The sequence below is a fragment of the Pseudorasbora parva genome, chromosome 5 (assembly GCF_024679245.1).
Source record: "Pseudorasbora parva isolate DD20220531a chromosome 5, ASM2467924v1, whole genome shotgun sequence".
In the NCBI taxonomy this organism is placed as follows: Eukaryota; Metazoa; Chordata; class Actinopteri; order Cypriniformes; family Gobionidae; genus Pseudorasbora; species Pseudorasbora parva.
Window position 1 is genome coordinate 12,523,395 of NC_090176.1, and position 26,687 is coordinate 12,550,081.

Here is a 26,687-nt window from a genome sequence, read left to right on the forward strand (position 1 = left end):
TAAATAAAAAAAAACTGGACACTTTTCACAGACTGTGATGATGCGTTTTAACGGTCATCAATATCGTAAATCCTGCAAAGTTTTCATTTATTTATTTATGTACATTTCTAACACTAATACTTTGTATTTTATTAGGCTATTTTGTGTCAAATTACAAAAAAAAAACAAGGTACCGCTGCTGTGAATGTGTTTCTGGGGGAGTGATGGTAAAAAATAACATCTTTCTCTCTTTTCACTGCCGTTATCAATAGCTCTCACTCTATTTTTTCCCTCTATTTGACAGTTGTGAAATCACTATTGTGGCATTTTTCTTTTGCTATATGAGCAAATGGGCAATTGATTCTCAATATTACAAGTCTGTCGTGTTCTCTTTTTGACAGCACTCTCTTCGGTTCTGCATCTTTTTATAAGCAGGTGAATCCCTTGAGTTTCAAGATTTAGCGGCTCCATGTCAACTTTTCTCACTTGTTGTGAGACTAAACTAAACCTGTGCCACTCTAACAGCATACAGAAGCTACAACTTTCTGTTAATGACAAGACATGTAGGCCTACAGGCGACAGTGTAGGGCCTGCACATTTTCCTCCGAAAACAGACCCGTCAGGTCTAAAATTGCAACAACTAAAACATGTACAAAGTGCAGAGGTTTTCAAACTGGGGTCAAGCAATAAATTGGATATTTTAAAAAAAATATCAAAAATATTAGTTATTAATTTATTAAATAGCCTATATTAAATTAGATTAAAATACAGATTATTAAGGCTATAGATAGATCAAAATTTAATTAAAATTAAATAAACAAGAAATAAATATAACAATACATTACTACACTGAGAATAACAAAATATATAATGTAACAAACTGATTTTAGATTAATGATGTTTATTTATTTATTTATTTATTACATACATTGAGTGTTTATAAAATATAGATGCCTTATTTAATTTTAGAATGGGGGTCCCTCACACAGGGATGATCATGGGGTCCATTGCATCTAAAATATTGAAATACCTTTACATATTAAAGACTGACAGTAACAATCTAGTGCATCCTCGTTGCTTTTATTAAACAGTTGCTACTTGCTACACATTGAAACTATAAAATGTACAATAACATTAATGAAAATGGTGTTAAGCAAACTTTAGGAAATAAAGTAAAAAAGTCATGAAAAAAATAATTTCGGTTAGAGAAGAAACACACCCTGATATTTTTATGTAAATAAATAAATAAATGAAAAAAAAAATGAAATTTCATATTTCTCAATAGGGTGACATCCTGAAGTATATTTATGGGCTTTAAGTTGATTAAATTGATGTGTGGAATCTCTGTTCTCTCTGTGGAAAACCCCGAAAACCAGTAAAAACTGGCCATCCGTTAAGGCAGATGAAGTAATCTGTTCACTAGATGGCGCTTTGGTGTCACAATAAAGTCAAGCTCTATCGTTTGACATGAATCAATTCTGCAACAGTCATGTAAAACATTAGGGTGGTGTACATTTTATAAAACCTAAATGAGACTTTGTTTAAACATTTATCACATATCTTGGATTAAAGATCTAACTATGGCCTTGGTAATGTGTGCTCGCTAAAATATGTGCTGTGTTTGAAAAAAAAAACTATTTTTAGCCAATTATAAAGTATTATTTAACTTTGTGGAATACACACACACACACACACACACACACACACACACACACACACACACACACACACACACACACACACACACACACACACACACACACTAAACACTGTAAAAATAAAAACGGAAAATGTACTGGTAATTTTCTGCCAGTTCATTATCCAGTAATTTTACGGAAATTTCTGTTAACCCGTAAAACCCAAAATAATGCAATGTGTAATTCAAAATACAGGTAAAACGGATGTAAAAAAGCAATACGGAAAATTCCTTCATATTTATACAGTAGCCTACATCGTACCCTACTTTTAAGGACTTTTTTTTTTACAGTGTATATATCATTAAAAACGTTTTTTTTTTTAAATTAACAGTAAAACAATCCACCATCCTTATTTATTTATCTACATTCCTTTAATATCATTCTAAAAGGGCAGACGATTTCCTACTTGATCATTCCCGTATGTAGCCTAAACGCAGTTTTAAGAGGGCCTGTAATTATCCCAGCATATGATCATCAATAGTTCATCTCCTGTCTGGGTCGCAGTAAAGCATGGTTTGAAGCGTGTGGCATCACTCCGCCACTCAGAACAATGTCGTCTCTGTCCCTATATGGACTTTAAGAACATTGCTTCCTTCATCTGGCTCACAGACAAATTTAGATACATCTGTCCTGCAACAGAGATTTTATTCTTCCTCCTTTATTTTTGGCATTTTATAAGTCCTTGTAGTGCACTCGGGCCTCTGAGGGTCTCTCTCAGCGTCTTAGGTTTCAGCAGCTGTGGCCTGCCTGTGTCTCTTTTCTCTTTTGTATTAAGAGGTCTGGTCTATCCTGCCGCATTTGGAGTTCACAAGAATTCATTTACACTCATGTCTTAAAGTACAGAACGTTTTTAATGCACGGATGTGGCTGATGATGCGGATTTCCTAGCATTTAACCATACATTATGACATACAGTGCTGAGATGGAGATGACTGTAATGATGAAACATCATAATGATGACAGTGGCAAACAGGGTAGCCATCTATGAATACAAGTTCATTATAATACACATTTTATATTTTTTTTAAATTGTTTTAGTTTTTCATTAAAAATATAATCACTTTATCAATTTATATATATAATTTTATAAAAATACCTCTATCCCAGTAACACATTTTTTTAGGTTCAAGACAACATTAACTGCCGCCAGCAAAAAGTTATTTCCCATAGTTTAAAATGTAGCAAAGAGTCAAAATTAAAAACTAACAAAGACGATGCTGTAAAATCAAATCAAAATTAAATTAAATATTATTAAATAAAATAATAATTAAATTATGTTAAAATAAAGTTGCGTGATTTTTAATGAATTATTTTAACTTTTCAATTTGGCTTTGGCTTTTTTTAAATATTATTTTTCTTTTCTTTTTTTTAGCCATCAAGCCTATTCTGTTGTGTAGGCTAATGTTATTGTTTGCTGAAAAATGTAAAGTGAGCAAAGAAAACTTTTTTATTTAGTTTTACTAATTTTATGTGTGTATGTTATAAATAGCCTATAAAATAAACTACTTTAATTTAAAAGATTTGTTGACCGTTTTTAGAAGTTTCAGCGTATCTGCCCATCAAGCAGCCACGCCTACCGAACCAGCCTCATGTTTTATTCATGAGCAAAGCCCTCGCCTTAGTAGGATTGGTAAATCCGCGCGCGGGGCGGAGTTGAAGCGACAGCGCCTGTAGTTGTCCGCTGAAGTGCGTTTCAGAGACTGAATCATGAAGAACAGAAGATCTCACTGGGAGTGGTGCGGACATTGTGCAATATGCGAATAGAACACGTTATGTGCGCTGTTGTTGCCTGTGTGAAGTTATAATGCAGCTGCTCACAGACCCTGCTGCTGACCTCCATGAAGTGTTTCAAGCTCAGATAAAGTCGGACAGACAGTGAAAACGGATACTGGACACATACAGGACAAACCCGCAGAATAAGAGTGTGACTGTAATACCGGAGGAGAGATGGGGAACGCTGGGAGTATGAACCAACACACTGACCCCCGAGGACACCACATGCCCCTCAAACTGCCCATGCCCGAGCCCGCGGAGCTGGAGGAGAGATTTGCGCTCGTTCTGGTCTGTAATAATGATCTTAACCTTTATCAGCCAAACAACCAGAAAGAAATACGCTTTTTAGTTTTTTGTTTAGTTTTTTTTTTTTTTCTATTCTATTCTATTCTATTCTATTCTATTCTATTCTATTCTATTCTATTCTATTCTATTCTATTCTATTCTATTCTATTCTAAACTTGATAGTAGCCTAGTTGTTCTTTTATTCATTTACTTTTAAATGTATATGGATCCGTATTGTAAACACGAGATGCTTTGCAGTTTTACTTTTGCTGCGATATCATTCTATTTTATTCTAAACTTGGTAGTGGTTGTTCTTTATTTACTTTTAAATGTATGTGTATCCGTTTTCTGGACATAAGATATGCTTACTTTGCCTTTTTACTTTTGCTGTGATTCTATTTATTCTATTTAAACATGTCTGTAGATGTTCTTTTAGTTATGGATCCGTTTTGTAGACATAAGATATGTTTTTCGTTTTTCATTTTGCTGTGATTCTATTCTATTCTAAAATTGATAATAGTTGTTTTTTATTTATTTATTTACTTTCAAATGGATCCGTTTTGTAGAGATGCTCACTTTTTCATTCTATTCTATATTAACTGTTTGTAGTTGTTCTTTTTTAACATTCAGAAGTATACGGATCCCTTTTGTAAATAAGATTTGTTTGAAGTTTTTAAGTAATATAACTGGGCAGGGACTGTTCCATGGTAGAGTGATGGTATCAGATGGTAGCCTACTTGAATTTCATTATCATATTCATATGCCATAGTACTTTTTACTGGCACTTCAAAGACTAACATGGTACTACATTGATACAGTTTCCAAAAATGTTTTTTTTTTTTTTTTTTACTTTTTGTTTGTGTGGTAATGTTTGAGATTCAGGTGTGTCTATATGGGTTACTTTAAAAAAAAAGTTCAATATATTTTAAATATCTTCATCTGAGATGATAATTGCGTCTATTATTATTATTTCATGGAACTAAAAGTGCTGCTAAGGGACCCTGAGTTTTTTAAAGATATTTTGCCCTGAGAGATCTTGATGGATTTCCCCTCTTCTGTCTTGAGAAAGTTCCACCACTGCTTCCACCGCTGCTTTCCAGAGAATCAAATATCCAAATGTATAATACGCATTAGCTTGTTATTTAATATTAAGGATTAAATGGCCATTGTCAAGACGAATTACACCTTCATATCATAATTTGTTTAAACTCTGGCATCATGTGTGCCTTTGTCTAGAACAGCTGTTTCCAAACATTCCCTATTCACCCAGTTCTTTTTAGCTGACATGAATATGGCACAGGAAATGATGTCATGAAGTGAGAATCTACAGTCCTTTGACTGAAGAATGCAAGGAATGTATTAGATTAGTATTCAGCTACCTGAAGTGTGCTGTGCGTAGAGTTCTGGCCGTCTGCTAGGCCTGGTTTTATGGGGACATATAAATGTAGGTCAGACCTAATGCTTCACTAAACACTAGACGACCCCTTTCAATTAACACACTCTCACACTCACCATTCAGAGAGCTGGAGGTTTCTTCAAGGAAAGCAGCTAGTGGCAGAATGGGGGAGTTAAGAAAATGGAGTTGGTTTGGTCTCTTTCTTTCACGGACCCTCAGGCTGTGGTTATTAGTTGAGGAGGCTAAACGATTGGTTTCCATTCAATATTCCCAAGGAGAAAACTCTCTCTTAGTCTCTGTTCCTTTGACCACCTCCTTCTCTCACTCGGAGTCTGTAACTCGCTGTCTTCATTTGTGGTCGTTTAATAGTAGTCACATTGTTCTTGTTGTGGTAATTGCTTCGAGTCACAGGCAGATCAATCCTGGTCTGTCGTGGCTGACGTCACTGTCTTCTTACAACAGATTGGAAGCTCTTATTCCTAATCTTTGTGTTTTAAGATCACCTGCTGCTCATGGTCCTGATACATATCACACAGAGCAAATGCCATTGGTTTGACTAGCTATCATGATCTGTCTCTTAATGAATAAAGTGTTTTTTTTTTACTACATTGGTAATAGTACAATACAAAGTTATAGTACTATGAGAATAAAACAAGTTAACAGAATAAAACAAGTTAAACGATAATTGCGACTTTTTTTTGCAATTGTGTTTACATCTCACAATTCTGACTTTTTTTTTCTTGCGAAAATAAAGTTAGAGTTGTGAGATTATAAAGTCTTTTAGAGATTATAAAGTTTTATAGTACACATACACTATATTGTCAAATGTTTTGGGACTCCTGCCTTTACATGCACATGAACTTTAACAACATCCCATTCTTAATCTGTAGGGTTTATAGAGTTGGCCCACCCTTTGCAGCTATATCAGCTTCAACTCTTCTGGGAAGGCATTCCACAAGCTTTAGGAGTGTGTAAATGGGAAATTTTGACCATTCTACTAGAAGCGCATTTGTGATGTTGGACGAGAAGGCCTGGCTCACAGTCTCTGCTCTAATTCATCCCAAAAGGTGTTCTATTGGGTTAAGGTCAGGACCTCATCCGTGTCGTTATGGACTTTGCATTCTGTACTGGTGCGCAGTCATGTTTGAACAGGAAGGGGCCATCCCCAGTCTGTTCCCACAAAATTGGGAGCATGAAATTTTCCAAAATCTCTTGAAGCTGAATGTCTGTAGCATTAAGAGTTCCTTTCAATTGAACTAAGTGGACAAGCCCAACCCCAGAAAAACAACCCTACATCATAATCCCACTCCACCAAACTTTTCACTTGGCACAATGCAGTCAGGCAAGTACCATTCTCCTGCCAACTGCCAAACCCAGTCTCGTCCATCGGCTTTCCAGACAGAGAAGCATGATTCGTCACTCCAGAGAGTCCAGAGGGCTCTACAGTCCAGTGACGGTGTGCTTTACACCACTACATCTGATGCTTTGCATTTCTCACGGTGATGTAAGGCTTGGAGGCTCGGCCATGAATACCCATTCCATGAAGCTCTCTGCGAACTGTTCTTGAGCCACATTTGGAGGTCTACTGACTCTACCGAAAGTTGGCAACTTCAGCACACTGTGTACCTCAGGATGTGCTGACTCTGATTTTACGTGACCTACCACTTCATGCTGAGTTACTGTTGTTCCCAATTGCTTCCACTTTGTTGTAATACCACTAACAGTTGACCGTGGAATATTTAGTAGTGTGGAAATTTTATGAATGTACTTATTAAACGGTCGGCAACCTATTACTGTTCAACACTTGAATTCACCGAGCTCCTAAAAGCGACCCATTCTTTCACAAATGTTTGTAGAAGCGTCTGCATCACTAGATGCTTGGTTTTATATACCTGTGGCCATGAAAGTGATTGGAACACCTGAATTCAGTGACTTAGAGGGGTGTCCCAATACTTTTGACAATATAGAGTATACTTGCATAGGGTTTTACAAACAATACAAACAATTACTAACCAACATTTTTACTAGTTGACATCAGTTAATTTGAAGTTATATAAAATGAAATGGGCATTTCATGTTTTTATTCTTAACTGACTGTCTTTTTAAAAGCACTTACGTAGAGTCAAACTAGCAGCAATATAAAGCACACATCTCCCTGGGAAAAGTGTCCTGTCAGAGACTGGCGGCGCACATAGGGATGATGTCTTTTTTTCTTGGCTGAGGCATTAGGAACACTTTAGCACTGTAATCGCAGCTTTGAGTGGTATTTATTGCTATTAAAGCCCTGGTGCGTGCCAATCCACAGACCATTCCAGTAGTTGCCTTACTGAGTAAGAAAGATCCTTTAAATGACCGACTTCTGCTTGAGTGCTGCTTTCATCCACAGGACATTCTAAAGGAAAAATATGATGATTAGTAGATAGAAGAATAGGGTCTGATCTTTCAATTCCGGGGGCCACATGCCAGATATTGCTATCTCCAGAGGGTTCAAGTTGATTAATTACAACAAACACAACTCTGAATTAGAACTATTTGTGCAGTTACTGTACTGTATATAGATAGAGTAGATGTTTTAGTCCAGCAATATGCCAAGTGGACAAATATAGGCCTATACAATAAGCTAATATCATCAATATTTTAAAGCTGAACTGTGTCACTTCTGTGGTCTTCAAATGTAACAGTTAGATGAAGTGCAAGTAAGTGCATGTTATTTGGGCAGTGCATATTTCTTAAACTACTTTTATGATGCCTCTTACAAGTTTCCGGACTGTTTGCTGTATTCTTAGCTTGCTTTATGGTGATGGAAAGATGTTTTGGATCCAACTGGGTCAGAATGATTTTCAGCTCATAATATTTTGTGGTGTTGGCACTTTTTTGTTCCAATAGTTAGTTCCTGACATTAGTCGGAGATTCGGTGTGTTTAAGGTTATTTTAGGTCAAACTTTGATCTTGGGTAAAAGTTTGTAGAAAATGTTAATTATCCACCTCAGGAGCTCAAAAAAAACGTGATATATTTATTAAATGTTTTCCACGTTTTTCAACTCGTCTAATTCGGTCTAAAATACAACCCACAATTGTTTGCTAGAAATAGACAATAAAAAGACACCAGCATTAAATATTTATGATGTTTTTATGTAAAATAAGTCGGAATCAGAATGATTTCAATACTAGTGTTACAAATTGTTTTTCCAAAATTAATGAAACATATTTTATAATTGTTGTTTATTTTTAAAAAGTGCCACAGGACACCAAAGAGTGCAACTTTCAAGGAAGGTGCCACAATACTTTATTCATCTAAATATTATTCATCTACTAAAGTTAAATGAATCTACTACACACTTTCAGAAAGAATATGGTACAAAAGCTGTCACTGGGATTTAAATTTCAAATGTTCTGATATGTACGTTTGGTTTACCGTTGAGATATACGCACTCGTTTGGTGAAAAGGTGACAGCTTTTGACAGCAGATGTCTTTAACATTGCTCCTGGAGACTTACTGTCCTGCAAAGTCTATTTCCAACCTGCTTCAACACACCTGTCATATGATTTTCAAGTGCTCATGAAGACTTGATTTGTGTGTTCAGAGGTGGACAGTAGTGGAGTATTTTTACTTTCTACTCAAGTCAATTTTTAAGAATATATTTGATCAGTGTTTTTCTTTGGAAAACTTTTACTTCACTTAATTCCAAAGCATAATATATAATGTCATACTTTTTACTGCACTACATTTCGTAAATAAAAGATGTTGTTTTGTTACCTTTAATACTTCATTACATTAAAAATGTAGTACATTCTGTCACATGCCTGTCCTGTCTTGTGTGCACATGTGGGTTTTGTCATGTCTTGCATGTGCTCCTGTCATTGTCTGATCCCTCCCCCTTGTTATCTGATTAGTGTTGATTTCTCCCACCTGTTCCCTCTTGATTTCTTCCCTTTTTAAGCTCCTTGTGTTTGTCAGTCTGTGTTGGATCCTTGTGTAATGTCTGCGTCTCCCGTTCTCCCTGTGATTCTGTTGGTTTGTTTAAGTTTATATTTTATTATTCTATTGTGTGTTTTTCCCCCTCGTGGGTTTTGTTTTGAGTTTATGTTTATTTTGTAATAAATTATCTTTCTCTGCACTTGAGTCCTCGCACCTTTTCCTTTGTCTGTGACGTGACAGAAGGATCCAACCATGTTGAGGACTCAGCAGAGAGAGGACTCGATCCCGGAATCGCTCACCACCTGTCCTCACTATGAGCGGATTCTACGGTTTCGAGTCCTCCACCTACTTCACCAGGAGGGAATGGAGATTAGGAATTTTGCAAAGAAGTTCCTGGAGACCGCCAAGGGGCTGAGGCTCAGTGACTCTGCACTCAAGGACCTTTTTAATTATGCCCTAGATGAGCCCATGGAGTGGTGGCTCAGAAGGGCATATGACGGAGGCACATTTGAGGCAATGGTGGAAGCTATCGCCTGCCAGCAGGAGAGAGCTGCCAGGGAGATGGCCCCTGCCCTGGCAGTCCCAAGATCGGTGGTCCCTGCTCCAGTGGTCCTGAAACGGAGGAGGAGAAGGAAGTCTCCCTCCGTGCCTGTGCCGGTGGTCCCTGTGCCGGTGGTCCCAGTGCCAGCGGATCGTGTTCCGGTGGTCCCAATGCTGGCGGATCGTATTCCGGTGGTCCCTATGCCGGTGGACTGTGTTCCGGTGGTCCCTATTTCGGTGGATCGTGTTCCGGAGGTCCCTGTACCGGTGGATCGTGTTCCGGTGGTCCCTATGCCGGTGGACCGTGTTCCGGTGGTCCCTGCTCCGGTGGTCCCGAAACGGAGGAGGAGGAGAAAGGCTCCCTCCGTACCTGCTCCGGTGGTCCCGATTCCAGGGGTCCCAGTACCGGTGGATCGGATTCCGGTGGTCTCTTTGCCGGCGGATCGTATTCCGGTGGTCCCTATGCTGGCGGATCGTATTCCGGTGGTTCCAGTACCGGCGGAGCGTGCGCCGGTGGTCCCTGTGCCGGTGGATCATGTTCCGGTGGTCCCTGTGCCGGTGGATCGTGCTCCGGTGGTCCCTGTGCCGGTGGATCGTGCTCCGATGGTCCCTTTGCCGGTGGATCGTGCTCCGGTAGTCCCTGTGCCGGTGGATCGTGCTCCGGTAGTCCCTGTGCCGGTGGATCGTGCTCCGGTGGTCCCTGTGCCGGTGAATCGTGCTCCGGTGGTCCCTGTGCCGGTGGATCGTGTTCCGGTGGTCCCTGTGCCGGTGGATCGTGTTCCGGTGGTCCCTGTGCCGGTGGATCGTGTTCCGGTGGTCCCTGTGCCGGTGGATCGTGTTCCGGTGGTCCCTGTGCCGGTGGATCGTGTTCCGGTGGTCCCTGTGCCGGTGGACTCCGTTCCGGTGGTCCCGAGTCCGGAAACGGCCTGGAGGGCTGTGATGGGATGCTTTGTGGTGGCAGTCCTGCATGCGTGGAAGGAGCACAGGGCTTTATCCGAAGCCCCGGAGGCAGTTCCGGTGGTCCCAGTTCCGGTGGATCGTGTGCCGGTGGTCTCAGTTCCGGTGGATCGTGTTCCGGTGGTCCCTGTGCCGGTGGATCGTGTTCCGGTGGTCCCAGTTCCGGCAGATCATGTTCCGGTGGTCCCAATGCCAGCAGATCGTATTCCGGTGGTCCCAGTGCCGGTGGATACTGCTGGACTGGAGAAGTTTCCCCAACGCCCTGCCTGCGCCGCTGAGGCGCCCTGCTCTCCCTGCGCCGCTGAGGCGCCCTGCTCTCCCTGCGCCCCTGAGGCGCCCAGCTCTCCCTGCGCCCCTGAGCAGTCCTGCTCTCCCTGCGCCGCTGAGGCGTCCTGCTCTCCGTGCGCCGCTGAGGCGTCCTGCTCTCCGTGCGCCGCTGAGGCGTCCTGCTCTCCGTGCGCCGCTGAGGCGTCCTGCTCTCCGTGCGCCGCTGAGGCGTCCTGCTCTCCGTGCGCCGCTGAGGCGTCCTGCTCTCCGTGCGCCGCTGAGGCGTCCTGCTCTCCGTGCGCCGCTGAGGCGTCCTGCTCTCCGTGCGCCGCTGAGGCGTCCTGCTCTCCGTGCGCCGCTGAGGCGTCCTGCTCTCCGTGCGCCGCTGAGGCGTCCTGCTCTCACCGCGCCGCTGAGGCGTCCTGCTCTCACCGCGCCGCTGAGGCGTCCTGCTCTCACCGCGCCGCTGAGGCGTCCTGCTCTCACCGCGCCGCTGAGGCGTCCTGCTCTCACCGCGCCGCTGAGGCGTCCTGCTCTCACCGCGCCGCTGAGGCGTCCTGCTCTCACCGCGCCGCTGAAGCGTGCTGCTCTCACCGCGCCTCCCTGGCGCCCCCTGCACTCACCGCGCCTCTCTGGCGCCCTGCTCTCACCGCGCCTCCCTGGCGCCCTGCTCTACCCGCACTGCCCTGGCTGCCTGAACTCTATGGGCCGCCCCGGCCACCTGAACTCTGTGGGCCTCCCGACTTCGGCGGGCCGCCCTGGTCATTCGAACTTTGTGTGCCACCATGGCCTCCTGAACTTTTTGTTTTCCCCATGTTTCCCTTGTTGACCCCTCCCTTGTCTGTTCCTTCCTTGTTTGTTTCCCCTGTCCCGCCCTGGTCTGTCCCTCCCGTGCCGCCCTGGTCTGTCCCTCCCGTGCCGCCCTGGTCTGTCCCTCCCGTGCCGCCCTGGTCTGTCCCTCCCGTGCCGCCCTGGTCTGTCCCTCCCGTGCCGCCCTGGTCTGTCCCTCCCGTGCCGCCCTGGTCTGTCCCTCCCGTGCCCCCCTGGTCTGTCCCTCCCGTGCCCCCCTGGTCTGTCCCTCCCGTGCCCCCCTGGTCTGTCCCTCCCGTGCCCCCCTGGTCTGTCCCTCCCGTGCCCCCCTGGTCTGTCCCTCCCGTGCCCCCCTGGTCTGTCCCTCCCGTCCCGCCCTGGTCTGTCCCGCCCGTCCCTAGTGGAGCGTCTGGTAGCCGCTCCTTAAGGAGGGGGTAATGTCACATGCCTGTCCTGTCTTGTGTGCACATGTGGGTTTTGTCATGTCTTGCATGTGCTCCTGTCATTGTCTGATCCCTCCCCCTTGTTATCTGATTAGTGTTGATTTCTCCCACCTGTTCCCTCTTGATTTCTTCCCTTTTTAAGCTCCTTGTGTTTGTCAGTCTGTGTTGGATCCTTGTGTAATGTCTGCGTCTCCCGTTCTCCCTGTGATTCTGTTGGTTTGTTTAAGTTTATATTTTATTATTCTATTGTGTGTTTTTCCCCCTCGTGGGTTTTGTTTTGAGTTTATGTTTATTTTGTAATAAATTATCTTTCTCTGCACTTGAGTCCTCGCACCTTTTCCTTTGTCTGTGACGTGACACATTCTTACTTGTACTCAAGTAAAACTTTTGATTACTTTTACTTGAGTAAAAATATACAGTACTACATCTTTAATGAAATGAAGTGTTAAATGATATTCAATATGAAATGTATTGCTGTAAAAAGTACAATATTATGTTTTGGAATGTTGTGAAGTAAAAGTTTTCCAAAGAAGAACACTGATAAAGTACATAGACTTGAAAAACAAAATTACTTGGAAAGTAAAAATACTTCAGTACTGTCCGCCTCTGGGTGTGTTTAAGCTAAACTCTGCGGGACAGTGGGGCTGCGATCAAAACTTAAATGTTAGCTAATGTTAGCTTCATCTGATCAATTTTTGATTTTTATCCTTCGCTGCCTTTGATATCCCACAATCCTAAACGTTACATTCTTTGACTGGTAAGCTAGCTAGACAAATAAAGATGTTGCCTGAAAGTTGCGCTTGGTGGTCAGTTTGTGTGTAAATGTCAATTTTTCGACCAATTTTTTCCACTTCTGATGTCATTTCTAGAAATTGAGAAATTGCTATTGATAAATATTTGCTTGGTTTTCCCCAAAGCTCTGGCTATTTTGCTGTATTTACGCAACCATCAGTTTCGTGAGATACCTTTGAGCTCAAACGCTGCCTAAAAGAGGCAACAAGTCAGCTGCCTTTTTGGGGAGGTTTTGGGAGGCAGCCTGGGTCTCCAGTGGCAGGGATAAAGACTTTTGGAATACAGTGAGGTCAGTTTCTTACTAATGTCCACTTAGAAAACTTCCTTATTCTTTTTGTGTGGTTCATGCTGCAATACTGTTCTGAAATCAGATATCATGAGAACACAATATGCGACCTTGGCTATGAAAATGAGGCTGTTTGCCTTTGGTTTTGTTCTGAAAGCTGTCTTTTGTGTGTGTAATGTTTTTGATGTCAAAATGTTTTCTCTTATTCTAGTTTATCATGTGCATAGGTCTATACATAAGTAAGTCATTCACAGGTCTTGAGAAACAAAATGACAAACTTCTCAGGGGTCTAGTGTTTTTGATTGGAATGAACAGGTATTAGTCCCTCACTAAACTCACAGTATTAGTTGAGTCAAACTGATACTGCCTTGGGCTGGATTGGATGTTTTGAGTGTTCATACTTTTCAGGGGGAATAAACCATGGCTGAATTATACAGTAGTTGCATATTACATGGGATAGGAGAACATGTTTAAACATGGTAAAACTGCTCACATCACTTTTTATCCACTTAAATAATCTCATGTCTAGTCAGTCACAGTGTTTTTATTAACAGATATTCAGTTGAATCCTTGGGATCAGTTTCAAATTGTATCAAAATGTCTCTTTTTCTGTGAGAATAGTTTGGCAATAATTAAGCTTGCTTATGGTTGGGATAGATTCAGCTGGTGCATGTCTCTATTTAATTGTAAAACCTAGTCACAGCCATGTTTGCAGTTGAGTAACAGCTCCCAGACTCAAATGTGCAGCCGGGCATTAGTGTGGTTTCCATAGCAGTCACACTCGGCTGTTCACCATTTCTGCACGGTAAAGATGGGTTTCACTATGGCTTTAAAGAGGAATGTGTCTCACAATGCAAGTTTATTGCTTGTAAAAAAAAAAAAACATGCTGGTTTGCCATGAGTAAATAATCTGAGAAACAACAGGATAACCTTGTTCCAAAACATTTAGCGTTAAAATGAGGCGAGATTCTAGAATAAAAAGAGAAGATAAAAATACGACAATCACTTTCACACTTTCAAAATGACCTCATGAGCTTGACTAAACCCATGCACAGATGGCTCTGTTTATAAGTGAATCGTGGTGTTTGTCTACCTCATCTTACACACACTTTGTGCAATGTGTCCCTGAATATACCATTGTAAAATCAGACATTAGATTTTCTATCAGCTGGAAAAATCTAGACCACCAAGCCCCCTAATATGAGTCACATGTTGGCTTACCGTCTATCGTTTCTCATTGGGCTAGAGAAAGGTGACTTATATCTGTAAAAATGTAGTAGTTTTTCCATGAATCCCTCAATGGAAACATGGTGGTAACAACCTCTCTGCAGTACTTCCTCTTAAAGGATTCTGGTTGAGCGAATGGGATTTTATTACTGATTTTCCCAGATCGAGTTCTTGTTTTAATCAGTGGGTTAATATTTGTTCTTGTTTATTATGCCTTGAGTGTTATTTGAACCTGGTATTTGTGTTGTGTATGAATGTTACAGGGTTAAACATTCAAATGAAATGATTGCTTTATAATTTAATTAGCCAGACCAGACTTTGCGAACCCCTGGGGGTTCATGAGGGAACTGCAGAGGTTTTTGTGTGTTAATGAAATCTAAATAATGAAATTAAATACAACATTAAAATAAATAAAAAGGTGCTGCATAAATAATCTGAATAAAAAAATGATTATAAAATTTAGTTGAATTAAGTATTTAGTTGCGCTGCATGTTTCAGAGTGAAGTGCGGCACTGTGTAATCTTTTTTTAATCTTTGGTCAAAATCTTTAAATGTACTTCCCCTCTGAAATGGCCCTCCTTCTCGGATGATGTTAGTATGATGGCTTAGGTAGGCCATCCCTTTAAACTTTGACAGCGAGCTGAATGGGACATCCACTTTTCTATATCCAATCCATTCCCAGCAGGGGAAAACAAACCACGCCCTCTATTTTTTTTCATTTAATATTCCGTTTCACTCAGAAATTACATCATAAGGACTGAAAATTAGGGTGCCCGTGCTGACCCCCATGCATGGCCTGGGGAACACATGGCACCAGGATGCACTATGGGAAGAAGGCAATCACTCAAAGGCAGTGATATGGTTTGCACAATGTTCTGCTGGGAAACCTTGGGTCCTGCCATCCATGTGGATGTTTCTTTTACATGTGCCACCGTCCTAAACATTGTTGCAGACCATGTACACCCTTTCATGGAAACTATTCCCTGGAGGCTGTGTCCTCTTTCAGCAGGATAATGTGCCCTTCCACAAAGCAAATGGCTCAGGAATTATTTGAGGAGCACAACAATGAGTTTGAGGTGTTGATTTGACCTCCAAATTCCCAGATCTCAATCCAATCGAGCATCTTTGGGATGTGCTGAACAAACAAGTCTGATCAATGGAGGCCCCACCTCGCAACCTACAGGACTCAAATGATCTGCTGCTTACATCTTCGTGCCAGATACCACAGCACACCTTCAGGGGTCTAGTGGAGTCCGGTCCTTGCAGGTCAGGGCTGTTTTGGCAGCAAAAAGGGGACCAACACTTTATTTTAATGTTATGCCTTATCGGTGTATGTCAAGGGATTCTACAAAAAAGTCTGACATAGACTAGTTACAGTGTTTAATTCACCAAGAGAATTCTTTGCCTTCACAGAAAAAAATACAGTAGAGTTCTGTTACATTTTATTTCATTTTTTTTGTGTTATATTTCATATACTTTGTCTCAGATGTTGCTATAGGACAAATAAAAATAGACATAAATGAGACACTTGTTGATACAGTAAGGCTATTTTTACACATGGTTCAAATTGCATATATTATATTTTAGGTCAGAACCGTGCATGTTTTCATTATCAACATAAGCACCACTGTGAGTACTAGTGGGATCATTACAGGAACATAATGACACTGTCTGGAAGCTTTGAAAGAGACGCAAAGAATGCGCTCCTGAAGGAACTTCATTCTCTGAGTAGCTAAAGTTTTGGTGTGATTCTGCTATTCTCATAGAAAAAGAAGGGGTTATTAAATTGTTCTTTTTTATTAAAAATAGATTTGTTTGTGTTATTCGGGTTATAGGCGTCTGATTGGGTTGGAAACTGTGAGTGATTATGTGATTATGATTATGTGTTTGATTTTTGGTGTTATGTGTGATACCTTGGCTTTGTATTTTTTGTTTGTGTGTGTGTGTGTGTGTGTGTGTGTGTGTGTTATTGTAACATTGTCGTATCTTTTGATGTTGTTTGATACTCATGGACAGCACTTTGGTCCATTCTAATGGTTTTGAAAGTGCTTTAGAAATAAAAGTTGAGTTGAGTTGAGCCTGTACTTCCACAAATTTGGACACTCATACAAACTGCAAACTGTAAAATCTGAGCACAGTTTTGGGAGCTCTTGAGAAACCCATATGAGATTACTGAGGTTTTTTCTCCATTTGCTCTCAAATTAATCTCATTATTGTCTAGGAGAAAGAATTGAGGTATTAAAAGCGATCTAGTTTGTGATTGTGTTCTTTTCCAGAGTACATGTTGTTCTGATTTTCATACATACTGATCCTTCAACTGTGATTGTGGTTTATGCAAAAAGCAGCCTTTTTTTGATCTCTGTTTGATTGTCTTGATGTTTAATCATCTGAAGAGAAGGGAAGGCCGTGCTTTCGAGCGGTGTGCGGGCCACACAGAGTGAGCCGAGTCTTGAGCCCGGTATTAAAGGATCAGTCAGCGTGCTTTTGTTAGCCAGATGCTGTGAATTAAACACTGAGGCTGTTTTTTCCTGTTAAGAGGGGCAGTTTCCCCCTATACAGGCTTTAAAGAATCCCCTCAGAGAATTTAGCTCCGGTTAAAAATAGAGAATGATCCTAATGAACAAAGAAACATCACAGTTTAAATTGTGTTCACTGAGTTATAAAGAAAGAGAGAAGATTTTCAGACAATATCTCTATTTGCTTAAGTAACAAATAAGGATGTATAAGCACATACAGTAGCTTAAAGTCTTTAAAGTAAAAAGCTATTGGACATTTCCATCTTTCTGCAACATAGTGTAATAATACATTACATGCTATTTAGTCATTTTTACAGCTTGTAAACAGTAATGAATTAATCAGTTAACATATAAAACACAGACCTGACCATTGTTTAACCTTGGACACAGGTCTCCGGAGGACACAGTTTGAACTTTCGGTTAAAATGTACCTCGTGGCTGAATGAAGGTCATTGTAAACTTTATTATGTTTACTTGCTATCCAACAGCTTCCCAAAAGTCTTATTTTCCTGTTGTATTGTAATTTTAGTTTGAGGACTGAATTCATAAACATTATATTGGACATTTGACAACTAACATTCTCCATTGTGTATTTAACGTGTCTACTGTATTTGCTTTTAAATGTCAATTGTTCTTTGGAAGAGTAAGGCCATTATTTGTCAAACGTGTTAGTAAGCAACAATGGAGACAGGGAACGTATGTACGTAGAACGTCAAGAGTGACTGCTGGTGCCAGACAATATGTAGAAAACATTAGCATGACATCATAATGGTGAGCTCATTACTATGTCATAATAGTGTAATATCTGTCTTTTAACGTGGCCTGTTATACTTGGTGTTCATAAACATACATGAATTGATATTCTGGTTAGAGTTTGTTAAAGCTGTAAGTCCAATTAATTCAGTGTTCAGACTCCATTTAAAGTAGCCTGACAAGCCAGACCCACATCAAGATGTTTGGTCTGGAGACTCACCATTGACAGGGCTCAATCCGAGGATAAACGGTTGTCTTTTACATTCCCTCTGCACGCGATAGGATAGCGCTACAACCAACCAGGGCAACGAAGGTGAAGCGGAGCTAGCTGATATATTAAACTTGGCATATATCTGGTCGGCAAAACTCTGAAGTCATTCTTAAAAAAGGAAGATACGTTCAGTGCCGTTCTTTGTTCTTTTCTCAAATAAAAGCTTAACTCCAAGTCTTCCAGAGTCACGGTTAAAGGCGATTTGAAAGACAGCCATTCGCCAGCTTCTTTGTTTTCAAGTAGCGCGTGGGACCGTCACAACTCAGCCGAAATTATGTTAAGCCCACCCGCTGACTCTATACACGATATGATTGGCCTGACCAGAGTTTGGTTTTTACAGCTCACAAGCCAACAGAGAGTTGCTAGACGACACTGGCTGCAAATCAGATTTGCTCCCGCTTGGGTGCATCTATATTTCTAGGCTACATTTAAAGTGTTTTGGAAGATTATTTCATAGGTGTGCTGCCTGTAACCTAAAATGAACAGACAGATAGTAAAGATGTTATTGTAATACAGAATCGTTCTTGGTATTATCTTACATCTACAGTATAAATTGCATTTGATCTGGTCTTCCTTGTTTGTATTTAACCATTCGTATTTTTATACAGACAGCAGAAGACAAGACATGTAATGGGAGTCATGATGCAGCATTTCATTTAAATAGCACAAAGCAAAACTGTGCAGTTCTTAGCAGCTTAATTAACAATCTACCTCATCTGACCCTTACGCCGGCTTCACACTGCACGCGTAAGCAGGGCGTAGGCAGCACCGAAGCAGTGGGTGTGTAAAGCAGTAGCAGCGCGCGCACTTTTTGCTTTCACACAGGCAGCGTTTGTCGCGCGCAGTTGTGTACAGAGTACTCTATAATGGATAAGTTTGCATTTCTCTTTAATGTATTTGAAATGGAAATAAAGCAAAGATTTATCATGAAGCTAATTTTATTTTAAAAAATCGTTTCACTTGTTTCTGATGTTTTTTCGTTTAGTGCAAGTTTTTGATAGAAGAAAGGCCATCACACTATATGTCCATGAAAAGCACACTGCTAAAAAGAGAAACTTCAGGAAATGTTCTTGAAATATTGGATAGGCATCAAATTTACATGCATTGCCCATCATAAACCTCTTAAAGATAGTTCATAAATAACTGTAATAACTAAGAGGAAACTTCTTAATGATATATTGTAGGCTAAATGAGCAAATTATCTAAAAACGTTTTTTTTTTTTAAATGACAAAATAACGCACATCATAGTCTATCTACATTTCTATACTGTATGTGTACTATATTAATGTGTGTATATTCTATTTACCGATCCATATTTAGTTGTTCGGTCGTGAGACAATGAAAGATTGTCAAAAACACTTTAAAATGACTTACCATCAGCACCAAGAGTCGCTCACTCTCACCAACTTCCTCCCATGCTTTTTCATTCACTTGCAAGTCTTTATAAAGCAAATTGTGTGGATCATAGAGAACTGTGTGCTTCTCAACCTCCACGATGAGACGAGTGTCGTCCATTGCTGTCTTTCCAGGTGCACTCTGAAGAACACTGCCTGTGACACCACGTGCTTTTGTTTATCGTTTCTGTTTTTATGCCAGCGTATAGTTATAATATATACATAATTTAATTCATATTTAATTTAAGCTAAACTGGCATACATTATTTAAAATTAGTTTTGTAGTTCAGGCAAAAATTTATGGCAGTGACTTCGGTTTTTCACAGCGCCGGATGTCATATGGTGACTGAGAAACACACGGAACACTTCACTAAATTATTTCATGGTTAAATGTGTTATTTTTCATGTTAACCTGGTTAATTTTGATCAGAACAATGTACTGTGGCTTTAATTCATCGTGAGCAGCGCGTCAAAAATAGACCCGGCGCCAAAACGATCGCGGCACTGCCGCTTCTGCTCTGCTCCTGCTACGCGTCGCTGCGTTGCCTCTGCTGCCGGTGTGAATGCACTCATCTGTTAACATGAGCATGACGTATTCAAAAAATACGCGCTGCTTACGCGTGCAGTGTGAAACTGCCGTTAGTCATTAAAGGGGTTGGGGGTCTAATGCTATTTCATGCATTCGGACTTATTTACACGGTTAAAGAGTTGGATTCTCATGCTAAACATGACCAAAAAGTTGGACTTTTGATTGAGTATTTTCTATGCCAAATAAACTCCTTCAGGATTCTAATAAGTCTCTTAAAGTTTTTTTTTTTTCATACAAAAAAATGGCCCTGTATGATGTCAGAAAGGCCATATTAGAATCAAAATGGCCAAAATCAGCATACTAGAATGATTTCTGAATGATCACTGAAGACTGGAGGAATGAAAATCCAGATTTAAATCACAGGAATAAATTAAAGTGTTAAACATATTCAAATAGACAACGTGAAAAGTGTAATAATATGTCTCACTGTATCAAATAAACTGCAGTGCATTTTCATGAACATATCTTTTTGCTCTCTCTTTAGTTCAGTAAGAATCCATCACTCAATATGTTTGAGTGTTTTCTGCTGTATAAGCAAAGTCATGTTTGTCTGCGTTGTGCGTGTGATCAGTATTGTGGTCACAGACCTGTTCTCCGTCTGACTCTTAATGAATCTAAAGGAACAATAGCTGCTAACCCTTCGGCAGACGCTCGAAAACAGCTGTGGGTTCTGTGCGGCAGCCACACACACACACACACACACACACACACACACACACACACACACACACACACACACACACACACACACACACACACACACACACACACACACACACACACACACACACACACACACACACACACACACACACACAAACACATTCTCTCTCTTTATTCATTCTCAGAGCAGAGCCTGGCACGAGCCTACAGTACCTTCCACTCCTCTCTTCTGTCTGTCCATCCATCCATCCATCCATGGTCCCACAGGGTCGTTTAGGGTCTTTAAGGTCTTTGTGCCAGGCTGTTGTCTGAGCTAATTAGCCGTAGCAGGGAAGAATATAAACTCTAGCTGGAGGGGAGAGAGGCAGGCCAGCGATCTGTGTGGAGTCTGACACTAGCTCTACATGATCAGTTAAAGCTAGCATGGCTGGGGTGCTGATTTTGCACGCTGAAAAAAAAAAAAAGTGCCTGCGGCAACATTTCTGCTAAACGATATTAAGCTGCTTCTTGCATGTTCATGACACTTTCATTAAGTGAAATGTCCAGTAAGAGTCCATTAAAAGTGCATTTGGTTTTATCCAAAACAGATGAACATGAATCTGGCAACGTTAAATTAAGCTGGGTGTTGTATGGTAAAAAATGAAATATTTGGTGAGTGGTGTCATCGGGTTAATGCTCTATCGCATTTGAAAAGCTGTAGTGTTTTACGTGAGCAAATGTGAGATAAAATTAAGAAAATATTCTGTTTTAGCTTGCTTTTACAAGTCTTTGAGCTCCTCTATTGTGACTTGTGCTTCACCGAGAGTGATATACCAATGGCCGGTTGCACCAGATGAGCCTGGCTGGTCAGGCTAGGAAAAATGGGCACATGTAAGGGTTTGAGCAAGTCTACTAAAAATGAGTATTGACAGCTTTACTTAATAAGTTTTTGTTCAGTCTACTTAACATTGCTGAGTAAAACGAACAAACTGGGCAGTGGATCTGTAGTTCCCAGAATGTTTTGCAAGGGACTGCATTGGGAGATTAAATTTAGGGATTCAAGTGCTATTTTAAGTGTTTTTCAGTAAAGGGAAATGTGTTGTTAGTTTAAGTTAGTGTTTAATGTTCAGTTATGTTGGACATCTGATTTGCTGTAATTTTGTGGTTACCATTATGCAGAAGAGCAGTGCCTGTGTTTAGGCTGTGGCCACTCTTATTCACATATTTATTGGATGGAATTCCCGCCCTCAATAAAATGTAATTTGTCCAATGAGTTATTTTTTTATTTTGTTTCTAAAAATATGCTTGTTATTTTATAGTTTTCCACTTACATTTGTTGAGCTAAAAGTTAATTTAATAGGGTATTTTATATCGATGAATGTGTTCAGCTAACATAATAAACTTTACTAAGTTTAACATAACATTATTAAGTAAACTGTACATATACATATTATGTAACAGTGACAAATTCAAATGGTTTGAATTTACTCAAAGAAATTGTGCCAGGTTTACTTGAACTTCTTTTGTCATATAAATTGTTATTTGTAAAAAAAAATTACTCATGGAATCACTTGACTCTGCTTTTTTAATAAATTCAACAACTCATTTTTTTGCATTAAGTGTATTATTACAGCCCTGACACTACATATGATATGCCCGAAAAAAAAAAAAACACACAAAAAAACTGTTGTACAGCTGCCACTCTGAAAAAATGGTAACCTAAAAATGACAGCATCAAGTCAAAAATATATCACAGGATCAACCTACAGAGTGATTCTCTGTTTCTGCTGCCCACCGCAGTTTCATTATCTTGGTGGATCAATTCAAGTGTATCATGTGATTTCTAATAGAAGTAGTAGTAGTATTTCTTCAGACGTATTACAGCATAGTCACCTTCTGATAACTGAACACTCTCTGAAGCAAGCCCTCATAAAAGCTAAGGGCCCAATTCACCCTGTTTTATAGGCGTTTTACAGCCTCCAAAGACCTGCAGGATCAGTAGATGTGACGAGTATCTGTGTACTGATTAACTCAGAGTGCCACACATTGTTGATTAGCTCTTTTGTCTCATGCATTGTGTGACAGACTCCACAGCATCGGTCTGTGTGGCTGTATTGAGCATGAAGAGATGATGTCAGAGGCCGCTCTGGTGTCTTCATCAGCGAACAGTGACTGCTGAGACTGGATGCTGGGCTCCCTGCCCTCATCATTGTCATGCAGTGCATTATGGGAGCCCTCAGGATCACGGCGGCGGCCAAGGGGACAGCTGCGAGAATCTCCAGCGTGGCCTGAGCTCCGTGCACAGATGGTTTGGAAGTGTGTGTGGGTGTTTTCTTTGGCCGAGCGATGTGTTTGTGAATCCAGATGTTATTCTGACTGTACAAAAGCATCAGAGTACTTAATTACTCAAAGAAAGAGAGATGAAGAAAAGAGAGAATACTAGGATGGGAAAGGGGGGAGGGGATTGATACAGCATACTATCGGAATATTTTGCGGGGGGATATTGTACAAATTCACGGATGATAAGTATCGATCTTTACAAGGCTTGGATTTTTCATTAACAGAATAGAATTGTATATATAACATTAATTTTTCAATTGTAGTATTTTAAAAATCCATCTGAAATAATAAACTAACTGCAATGTAGTGCTGTCAAAAATATACATTTCTCTCTCTCCTCTCTCCGACAGCGAGTTCACCTCCATTCACTCGTCTAATTTGCTCCAGATGAATATTATTGGTGTTACAGGGCTTAGATTGCACTTTTTGTGCATAATTATTTTACTCATTCCCACAGATTTTGTGCTCACGCTCAAAGTGTGCGCACAAAAAGTCGCCTCTCAGAACTACATTGAGTTCTTTTTCGCTGCTCTCAAACAGTCAATTACACAAAATAATGTCAAAATGCCAGTCTTGTAGAGTATTCACATAAACACAGTTATGTTTTAAGTGAACGTACAGTTGAGAAAGAAAACACGTGTAACAGTAAACTGGATCGGTGTGTCAGGTCTTAAAGTGACAGCAGCCTAATATACCTACTTATGAGATTATGAGATAATATTAAAAATATCTACATGGCATATTCCCCCATGGTATTGATGTCATAATTGTGGCCAGTAAAAAATGCTGACTGGCTAGAAACGACCACTAGCCACAGATTATTTTGCAGGAAATTATAATAATAATTTGTAATATTTCTTTCAGACTGTAATTACACAGTCATAATCTTTCACTGTCTCTCTCGGATGTGTGTAGTGAGCTGTAGTACCCAACAAGTCAAGTTCTGGCTTAAGAATGGCGATAATATTGTATCATGGGGCCTCTGGTGATTCCCATCCCTAGAGAATACGATTGTTGTATAACTGGATTGTATAGATACAGCTTGACAAATGCAAGTTCCTGTCATTTGATCTTAGGGAGTGTTTTGGTTTATGCTGTTTTGGTATCCAGATATGTGGTGTCCTTGTGCTTACAAGTCCCGATTCAACAGAAAGAAACAAGGTTTATTTAAGTTCATGTCTCTGTTTCTTATTTCCATCTGCATGTAGCCCACATTGCAGGTATTTTTGTTCAAGAACCACCCAGGAAGAGACTGACTAACATGAAAATCAACCCACAGTAGTTTGCTTTTATAGCCTACATGAAATTTACGAGTGATTAAATGTGACATTATTAAGTATAACTTATTTTGTCTTAAAATGAAAAAGAATATACATGTGTACTTCATAACTACACCAATCAGAGCATATCATTATAACCACTGACAGGTGAAGTGAATAACACTGATTATCTCTTCAAGGCAAGCGTAAGGATTTGAGTGAGTTTGACAAGGGCCAAATTGTGATAGCTAGATGACTGGGTCAGAGCATCTCCAAAACTGCAGCTTTTGTGTGGTGTTCCTAGTCTGCAGTGGTCAGTATCTATCAAAAGTGGTCCAAGGAAGGAACAGTGGTGAACTGACGAAAAGGTAATGGGCGGCCAAGGCTCATTGATGCACGTGGGGAGCGAAGGCCTGCCTGTGTGGTCAAACAGATCAAACAGACGAGCGACTGTACCTCAAATTGCTGAAGAAATTAATGCTGGTTCTGATAGAAAGGTGTCAGAATACACAGTGCATCATCACAGTTTGTTGCGTATGGGGCTGCATAGCAGCAGATCAGTCAGGGCGCCCATGCTGACCACTGTCCACCGTTGAAAGCGTAAACAGGGGGTATGTGAGCATTAGAACTGGACCACGGAGCAATGGAAGAAGGTGACTTGGTCTGATGAATCACATTTTTTTTTACATCACATAGATGGTCGGGAATGTGTGCGTTGCTTACCTGTGGAACATGTGGCAATAGGATGCACTATGGGAAGAAGGCAAGGGAGAAATATTGGGTCCTGTCATCCATTTGAATATTACTTTGACATGCACCACCCCCTAAGCATTGTTGCAAACCATGTACACCCTTTCATGGAAACTGTATTCCTTGGTGGCTTTGTCCTCTTTCAGCAAAATAATGAGCTGCCACAAAGCAAAAATGTTTCAAGAATGGTTTGAGGAGCACAACAAGTTCGAGTCGTTGACTTCGAGCATCTGTGGGATGTGCTGAACAAACAAGTTTGATCCATGGAAGCCTCACCTCGCAACTTACAGAACTTAAAGGTTCTGCTGCTAACATATTGGTGCCAGATACAGCAGACCTTCAGGGGTCTAGTAGAGTCCATGCCTCGGCAGATCATAATGTCAATGTGTCATAGTGATCTGTGTTTTTTCCCATGAGATCAGGTTGAAATTACTAACTTTGAAACACACACATGGACCTAGTGATTTAAGTCAATTCTTGTCATTTTTGTACACAATATTGATCAGGCTGTCCATGAACAGTCCAGCTCATGAGGCTAAGACTAGTTGATGCACTTCTCAATGAAAGATACACTGGAATAAGATTTTACTTTTTTCCCTTCTTTATCTGCTTTAAATGGTTTGGCTTCCTAGACTCATAAGAAGTAATGACCCGTGTCTGCACTGCAGAGTTATTCCACTTCTTATTCTTGTGATCTGCTCATGTCTGTCGTCGTGCTCAAGTGAGTTTAGCCCGTGGCCGTTTTCGCCCCATGTTGTGTCCCAGCAGGGGAGCAGCCGTTTCTGTAATGCACACAGCTGAACTTGCTGTCTTGACTGTTTGTACTTAATCTTCTGTGATGCTCAGACTTGGACCCAACCCAAAATCCCCTGCCCAAGTGTTTCTCTAACATTAGTTATTGCATTAATTACTTACCCTAATGTCGTACGACACCTGTAAGACCTCTGTTCATCTTCGGAACACAAATTAAGATATTTTTGTGGAAATTCGATAGGCCTTCGTTGACACTGATGTCATTTCCTCTCTCAAGACCCATAAAAGGCACTAAAGACGTCATTACAAAGCCCATCTCACTACAGTGACTCTACAATCATTTTATGAAGCGGCGAGAACAGTATTTATTTTGCACAAAAAATCGAAATGACGACATATAGTGATGGGCCGATTTCAAAACAAAGTTTCGAGCGGTTATGAATCAGTGTATTGATTCATGATTCGGATCGCGTGTCAAACCGCCAAACTGCTGAAATCACGTGACATTGGCGATCCGAATCAGGAATCGATACACTGATTCATAAGGCTTCAAAGCTTTGTTTTGAAATCGGCCCATCACTATATAAGTTGCTATTTGTTCATTTTTTTGCGCACAAAAACTATTCTTGTCGCTTCATATAATTATTTGTAGAGCCACTGTAGTGAGATGGACTTTGTAATGACGTCTTTAGTGGCTTTTATGGGTCTTGATAGAGGAAATTGGTGTCAATGAAGGCCTTTCTGAGCCAACGGATTTCAACAAAATATCTTCATTTGTGTTCCGAAGATGAACGGAGGTCTTACGGGTGTCGAACGACATTAGGGTAAGTAATTAATGACTGAATTCTCATTTTTGGCTGAACTAACCTATTAAGAATACGTTTACAGCATTTATACATCGACACTACTATTTAAAGTTTATTTATTAATATTTTTAAAGAATCATTTTATTCGTCAATGATGCAAAAGGGACAATAAAGACTTATAAATTCTTTATATGTTTCATATAAATGCTGTTCTTTTAAACTTCCTAGTCATCAAATAATCC

At 40.5% G+C, this 26,687-nt stretch overlaps 1 protein-coding gene across 6 annotated transcripts in view; it reads left to right on the plus strand.

Moving 5' to 3' along the window:
- The first annotated feature begins 3,334 nt into the window (after nt 1-3,334).
- The window catches only part of fmnl2a (formin-like 2a), a 122,319-nt gene continuing 98,966 nt past the window's right edge, over nt 3,335-26,687 (plus strand). For all 6 annotated transcript variants that reach the window (XM_067443265.1, XM_067443263.1, XM_067443262.1 and 3 more), the window contains exon 1: nt 3,335-3,737. In XM_067443265.1, the coding sequence (XP_067299366.1) occupies nt 3,624-3,737 (114 nt within the window). In that variant the 5' untranslated portion in view covers nt 3,335-3,623. The remainder of the gene's footprint in view (nt 3,738-26,687) is intronic.